An 8374-nucleotide genomic window follows, 5' to 3' on the forward strand; every position below is an offset into this window, starting at 1 on the left:
TCTCCTAGCAGCACATGCTTGACTCTTGCCATCATTAATAATATTCTACTAGAAGCACATGCAAATCACCACATCATGAAGGAGGTCTCGATAAGGATGTCAAAAATTATGCTATTTTTCTCCTCTAAAATTCAAAAAGACTACCAGGAAAAACTGAAATGACCAATCACAAAAAAAGTTTAAAATTATGAAAAATTGATAAAATATTATTTAATGTATTAATCTATACCAAACATAAGGAAATATTATCAAGTGCACAATTTTCCAAGATTAGACTAATTGAGAAGAACCACTGGATAACTTTAGTCTCCTGCCTTACGCAAGGACTAATAAATGTGAAAGCACTAAGTTTTTACTACACATAAATATGATAACAACCATTCTACGTAAATTGAAATGTAAACACATTGTTCAGTTTCCAAATAAATAATATAAACTATTTAAAAATCATGTTGTTATGTTGATTTGTTCAGTATTCAAGATCTATGGTTAGAAGAAAAAATGAATTCAAATTCTACCTGAGATAGGATATTTATTTTGTAGCGTAGTTGTCTGACTTAAACAAGATGAAAAATATTTGACTACAAACATTATGGAACCTTTCCTTTTTATCCTTTTTCGTATACGAAAGCGGGCAAATTTATTATAACCGAGTTTTTGTCACGCTGCAAGAATACAGTATATATTAAAATGTAAATACCAATGCTCTGTCTAAATTGTAAAAACCAGGGAGCGCGTGGTACCGTCAACTAATACGACGGACATAACGGCGTAGAAAAAATTGAATACCATGCACTTCTTTTGAGTTTTAAAGAATAATCTGCCAGCCACCTAATGGTGCAAGTTACATCATCATGATATGAAACATTCAAGCTCGAAGTGTTACAAGAAAATGTCAATCGTTTATACTCATCTCTGAATATATCAATTAAATGAAAAAGTCAGACAAATGATGACCGCGTGATTTGTACAGACATGGTCAAATTCAAATGGTAGCAGGTGAGGAATAGAAGTTATCTCTACAACGCAGAATCGTTGTAGTTTCTTAATCAAACGGGAGGCCCGCGCCGATCGTTTTATCTATAAATACTTCCTAGAAATCTCAACTTATTTCATTCCTCTCTCTGCCTATACAGGTGAATTCAATTTCATATCCCTGCGAGTACAAATGGCTTGTCTTAAATTATACGCCGCGCTCATATTGCTCCAAGTACTTTTCAGCGTTGGTCACTGCAGTTCCGAATTCATACATTCACGCGCTGCTTATTATGGGTCTCCAGATGGCTTAGGAACTTCCAGTAATACATACTTGAATTCTATGTTGCCATTATCATGATTTAGTTTTACTCTATCGTTGAACAAAAGAAATGTTATTAAGCAAAATATGAATGTGCAGGTGGTGCTTGCGGATATGAAGAGTACGGAAGAGACGTCATGGCAGGAAATGTTGCTGCAGCGAGTCAGTTTTTGTACAGAAATGGGGCTGGATGTGGCGCCTGCTATCAGGTAATTAATGAACATGAACCATTATTACCATCATTCTTTTTCGTCATAAACTGGAATGCTGATTGACGTTACTTGATATAAATAGGTGAGATGCAAGAATGAGTATCTATGTACACAGAGCGGAGTAACAGTGGTGGTCACAGATCATGGGGAAGGCGATAGAACAGATTTCATTATGAGTCCTCACGCTTTCACAACTATGGCGAAGCAGGGCAAAGATAAGCAACTGACGGCGTTGGGTGTTGTTGACATTGAGTACAAACGGTAAGATATGATCTTTTCGCATTACACTGCACTCTATATTCTAGACAATTGCTCATGCTAATGAATTCTGCAAATACTTGGCAGAGTGGCTTGCAACTATCCTGGATACAACATTTATCTTAAGATTAACAAGAGCAGCAATTACCCATATTATCTATCTTTGGTGTTGCTGCACCAAGGTGGCCAAAGAGATGTAGTGGCCGTTGAATTGTCTCAGGTATAGAAACCAAAAGCATACATATATTAGATTTCAAATTCATATCAGATTTTGTGATATATTTTTGTATCGCTGACACTGGGAGGTTGTAATGGCAGGAGGGAAGTTCCGAGTGGAAGGCAATGAGGAGGAGTTACGGCGGTGTGTGGGACATTGTAATGTCACCACCCAGCAAGGGAAGCCTGGTTATCCGATTTCAGGTGTCAGGGGGAGAATGGATTTATGCTCCAAATCCTCTTCCCTCTTACTGGAAAGCTGGCACTGTTTATGATGCCGGTGTTCAGCTCAAATACTGATTATTACAATGACTACTTAATTTCGTGGCATTTAAATTAAATAAATTCAAGCAGGGAGATTCAATGCGTTTCTCTCTTCTTGCACTTGCCACCAAAACATGTCATCTTACTGTTCGTAAATAAAAATTTAAGTATAACAATTTACCCTCATGTATTTTTTGGAGAAATGGACCACATTTCCACTTTCAATATTTTCTTTGAAAATGTATCAATCTATGTCTCTTTCCATCATTTACATTTTTTTGCTTTATATATGGTCTTCCATATCGAAATATATTTCTTTATTAAATATTTTAGTTTTTATTTCTGTTTATTTAATCTAGTATAAGGGAGATTTATGCTTTATTTTTTTATTATTAGTTTGTCTGGGTTCTAATTAGCATATTAAAAAAAAAAAATTAATTTTTTAAAGATAAACTATATCTAATATTCAAAATATAAATAATTAGACAAATATTACATTGAGAAAGTAAATAGCAGGAATAACAAGAGCTCTGGAGGAGCTAGAGTCTTTGCCCAGTGGGAAATAAAATATGGATTTGCATTTCATAGCAAATTGAAGTTTCTTTATGATAAGCATTTTTATTTGATTTCGAAGACTATTTTTATTCTTCTATAGCATCTATTTGAAGGTTACCCTTTGACTGTAGCATTTGTATCTTGCTATTTTGATTCAAGGTCATTTTCTTTGTCTGTTGCATTGTTTGTAGCTTTATTTATTTTGAGTGACCATTTTTCCTTGTCTATAACATCTGCAGATCTAGTTTTTCCTTCTCAAAATTGGGAGAGTTTGATAGACCTTTGTTCTAAATCACAAGGTTTAATTCTTTGTGTATCTTGTGATTAAAAATAAAAGTTTGTCTTTTGTTTTCATAATAGTTGGGACTTTTATGTCTTTGAATTTTTTTACTAATATTGTAGAATATAATTTTAAAATAGGTGTTTTATTTTCATTGATAAAAAAATATAATAAAATAATATCAATATTATTTTAAAAGAGAAATGTTTAGAGGTATTATTGATGATGCTTGGGATAATTAATTTGAATTATAAGCACTCCAACAATGTATGTGAAACTATTGATATCATAACTTTAAAGTATTACTTTCATAATAGATGGTAAAGTAATTAAAATACATTTTACTATTTTTATGATTGTAGTTTCAATTTTTATGGCTAAAAATTGTTATTATACTGTACAAAAGAAAAAATATACTTCTACAAAAATTAAGTTATTTTCCACACGCAACTGTTGGGACATAATGTCACCCACCATCCTTGTATGGGACCCCTGTTCACAGCCTTGGCAAATGTCAAAGATGAATCCACCATGAGTAGTCCTGGTGTTTCTGTGTTTGTGTGAAGTGTAGACTGCCATGCAGAGAGTAGAACTTTGTGGTAACGGACTTGCTGTCGATAAAATCCTCGACACACTTCAACTTTCTCTCTTCGCATTGTTCGGAGCACATTTTTCCTATTACTATAGATCTTGTCTGTGAAAACATCCATCGCTTCCTCAAAACTTCTCTCACAAGATAGGTGGGGTGTATATTTGCTCCTATTATGGATTTATTCCTCCTTGATGGAGACCAGTCTACCTTATATATTTTCTCGCAAACATCCCAATGCACTTCATGAATTTTTCATGATAATAAAATCATTGATCTGAAATATTCAATTGTTTTTGACTTCTTGGGTGTCAATGAAAAAATTCAAAATGTAGAAATCAATGCCAATAAAAAAATTTGAAATTTTAAAAAATCATGAAAACTTGTGAAACATGGAAATACAAGTGGCACAAAAAATTGGAAATCTTGATGGTTAAGTAAAATAACTATTTAATTTTAACATTCAGCTTTGAAGCAACTTTTTTGAAGGATGTATCATATAATAAACCCTTTCATTCAATCCTTCCCAAAAAGAAATTTCAAGAGAAAATTGAGAATAAGAGTGAAATTCAAAGAGTTTGGAAAGAAGATTTTTGGAGGAATTTCTAAAATTATTGAGGAATTTTTTAAGAATTCATGATAAAGGATCTTGAATTTTATTAGAAAGTGACATTTTTAGTGAGTTGTGGAAAATTGCATGTTTCTTGTGAAAATATTGAAAAGTGAATCCTGAGGAGGAATGTGGAAATTTTGACAAAAATTCAAAATCTTTGTCTTTTGGACAAATTATATCTATTTCTTATGCTTTCTACATATACTTACGTATCGGCATCTTCTATTTTGCAAGAAGGAGGAATGATATAACCCAGGGGAACAACAAAACTGAGCGAATAATTGATAAAGAATGAAAGGAGAGGATTCAAACCTTGAATCCAAAATTATGTCGAAGTGGGCAGAAATCAATGGTACAAGCCTTGGCGGCCTTGATTTGAAAGAATTTAATTGGAGAGTGTTTGGATACAATGACCACCATCCAACACACCTAGCTACAAGAATTGTGAGAAGTGAAATTGTTCCTACAACTATTTTCCCTTGTTTATTTTAGCATCTAGAGTTGATTGCGAAATGCACCAAACACTACAGTCCTAGGGACAAAACTATTAGAGATACTAAACAAAATATTCTTGCATATTTTTCTCTAGCATCCATATCTAAGGAATTTGAGATGTCTTCTCACCAAATGATAGCCACAAAAATATAGGAGAAAGCATTTAGATTCTACACCTTTGTAGTCCATTTCTATGAAGAAATAATGAACAAAAGATGTTTGAAAAAGAAGAGTTTGCATCATTCCAAGATTCCTAAGGAAATAGTATGGCTCAACTTGTAGAGGGATTATAGTGACATGATCACAATGCTAAGTTGCATATTTGGCATGCCTCATTCTTATAGATTTGAATATTGGATGTGATATTTTTTTGAGCAGGTGATAGAGGAAAGTGATAGAATAGATTGGGCTAGGATCATAAGTGACAATCTGAATGAACAATTGATGAATCTAGAGAATACAAGGAAATTTTATATAAGCTCTTATGTCATCTACATGCTACCATGGAGAATGAATTATGATGGACTATGATGCAAAAGACTAATTGGAAGTAAAGCCCAACACCTCAAAGTTCATGAACGTTATTCGTAGTTGTATTTATATTCAAAGGATGATTACATAAGGGTTAATGATATCTTTTTCATATGCATAGTGAGAATACTACAAAAGAGACAACATATGAGATTGTCAGTTGGTGTGATGAAGTTGGTCGAATATTATGGTGCCTGGTTCATTCAATTTCTTACCTTTTCATACATCCTAGTTCAAGGATTTTCCATGTAGCCATACAAACTTCCTAGGTACCCAATAGCTAAGTTGGTCTTGTTAGAGCTTACTTGACAACTCATACGCTACGACAAGATCTAGAAAGGGAAGAAGAACTTGGAATTACAATGCCCAATTTCGATAGAAGAAGGAAGAATTGAGGTATACCCATGTCTAAAGGTTGTAGAGAAATCAACAGATGAGTTTCACTTCTTTTGTCTCTTTCTATATCCAAAAAGGATGGATTTTGACCCTTGTAACAAGATCACATCAGTAGCATGATCAAAGTACCAACACAATGCTCACCTTGAATAATTTTCAATAAATGTTGTAGATGAGAATGAGATTCAAAAGAAGATGCAAGTAAAAGTACAAAGATGTCTCTCCTATTAGGCTGACTTATCATAACGACTGAATTTGAGTATTTCTACCTAAAATATAATTTTGTTCAAACATATGAACTTGATAAATTTACTCTAGCTGAGTTATATATGGTCACACACATTTCTAATTGGAAACATTTAATAAGTGTAAGTTTTATACTAGTTATATCCAATTACTAAAGAAATACAATTAATTTAGAAAATTGACATTTCAATAACTATTACTATTTTTTATGATGTTTTCTTAATAACATATAAATACCATTTTGTAGAGCTCAAAGTCAAGAATATTCACATATAGAGTTCATAATGTTTTAATTAGATATAGTATTTTGTAATTAAAAAAGTCTACAAGAACTTATTTTAACACTCGGGAAGATGTCGATTTGGTGAAAGAAAAAAATATTAAATCAAATCATTAAAATTTAAAAATTATATGATCTTCTAGAGGAGAGAGTCCTCTTTTAGAATCTATAAGTTTTCATTTGGTTGGAATAGAATTAGTTTGAAAAATGTGGTGGGAGATGAAAACTATTGATTTGGATAAGTTGAAGTTTGAATCATTATAAAAGAGAAAATATATGTCAAAAGCCAATTTTTATTTTTGATTGTTCTAGCTACATATGTTATCTATAACATAGTATGATATCAAAGGGAAATAATTTTATATCATTGTAGTTTTCTGGTGGGAACTAGACCCTTGATTTCCAGCATTTGTCAACAACTAAAAAGTTATCCTTAAAAATTAGGAGAATATATCATTTCTTATTTCAAATAATTATTAAAAATTATAGTCCCAAACTTCATCCATTTCTACAAATTCCATTAGTTTACTTCATTTTCAAATTCTAAATAATCATACAACTTTTATGTCATTGAAGGTGAAAAAATATACTTTCATTGGCCTTTTCCTTTGTAAAGGGATGGCACAGGTTTGTGCTTTTCCCCATGCATTCAAGATTATTGTTAACCATTATTATAAAATGACACATATTCAAGGTTCTTGACCAAATGGGGGAAGATCCAAATGTGATGTGAAAATGATTCAATCTAGAAATGGTAGCTCAGCCCTATGATTGGAAAAGAAAAGAGGTTATAGATCTTAAAGCTCTTTCAAAGCCAGTCTTCTAATTTTACAAAATGGTGGATTAAGCGTAAGCTTGAAAAATTAGATGCACTGGCTAATGGATTCACATATAGTTTTCTTGGTCACTGGTGGAGGAGCACCTTTTTATGACTCCCACCTGATCAAATTTTGGTGTGATGAACTTCTTCTTAGAAGTATATGGATAGAATAAGAGTTTCTAACTCATTTGGTGTGTTTTGCTCTAGTTTAGGCTCTTGGTCTAGGTGATTGGCAATGTATTGTCATGTTGTGAATTTTTTGCATTCTAGGTGCATAGGCTATTACTAAAATATTGGAATGGTGTATTGGGGGAAGTTTAAAGCCCACAAGTTCCTTGAGAAGACCCAAAAATGGTCTTGGTGATGGAATTGCAAAAAGAGAGATAAAAAGAAATAAAAATTGCTAAGTTGCTGGTCACTTATGTAAAAGTGTTGAGCAACTTGTATTAGAAAGAAAGTTAAATTGTGTAAGTGGCTGAAAATTCCCTAACTCAACCCATACATGATGGTATAGCCTATTTAAGGTTGGAAGAACCTGAACCAAGGGTTGGAAGTCATGTTTTTGCATTGCATGGTGTTGCTACAGCAAACTGTGACTGGTGTTTAATACATTTTTACTAGTTTATGGTGTTGTTTGGCAGAAAATCACATTTTCATTGTCATTTTTTTGCATGTTCTAGTTTGTATCTTTTATATTCTCCATTATCCATGAATTAGATTAGATCTGTAAACATGTTTTGGAAGGTTTTAGTAAATTTCTTTAAAAGTAAGAGTTTTTGCTCCAATTTTGAGTTGTCAACAATGAACAGGCTGTAGCTCTTGTTTCCATAGTGGGATTTCCATGGCCATTTGGATTTCAAGACTACAGATCCTAATGTGTAAAATATTGCAAGCAAGGGCCCAAAAAATGTGTGCAAGCATTTTTTTGACAAAGCCCTAGGCAAGCTAGGCAATGCTTGGCTAGGAGCAAGCATCAAAGTGTAGAACTAGATCTTAGTGTGCAAGGAACATTAACATTAAAGTAAACATTCACAAACTAAAACTAAATTCACATATATGTTTAGATAAAGAAAAATAAACAAGAAGTGAAAACCTCAAAAGAGAAAACACTCCATGCTTTCTTGATTTTTTAGATGTGTCCTTTGATGTGGATGTATACTCAATTGCTTGCCCCAATTGCTTCAATGGTGGAGATGGGTAATGAAAAATTGGTAGCCTCGTGAGCTCTCAATTTGGCATTATAAGATTAAGATTAATGAATTTGGTTCTCAAAATAGCATGGTAACTTTAGCTCAAAGATTGTTGTTGAAATGGCTTGGGAG

General features: G+C 32.8%; 1 protein-coding gene across 1 annotated transcript; it reads left to right on the top strand.

The window, feature by feature from the left end:
- The first annotated feature begins 1132 nt into the window (after positions 1–1132).
- LOC149578015 (expansin-like B1) lies at positions 1133–2437 on the top strand. The gene is made up of 5 exons (XM_089795156.1): positions 1133–1298; positions 1397–1506; positions 1592–1770; positions 1855–1987; positions 2086–2437. The coding sequence occupies exons 1-5, from the start codon at positions 1169–1171 to the stop codon at positions 2281–2283; spliced, it is 750 nt and encodes a 249-aa protein (XP_089651282.1). The 5' UTR covers positions 1133–1168; the 3' UTR covers positions 2284–2437.
- Positions 2438–8374: the final 5937 nt, after the last annotated feature.

Source organism: Cupressus sempervirens, chromosome 1, assembly GCF_028749045.1.
Source record: "Cupressus sempervirens isolate cs-2001-9-10 chromosome 1, ASM2874904v1, whole genome shotgun sequence".
Lineage (NCBI taxonomy): Eukaryota > Viridiplantae > Streptophyta > Pinopsida > Cupressales > Cupressaceae > Cupressus > Cupressus sempervirens.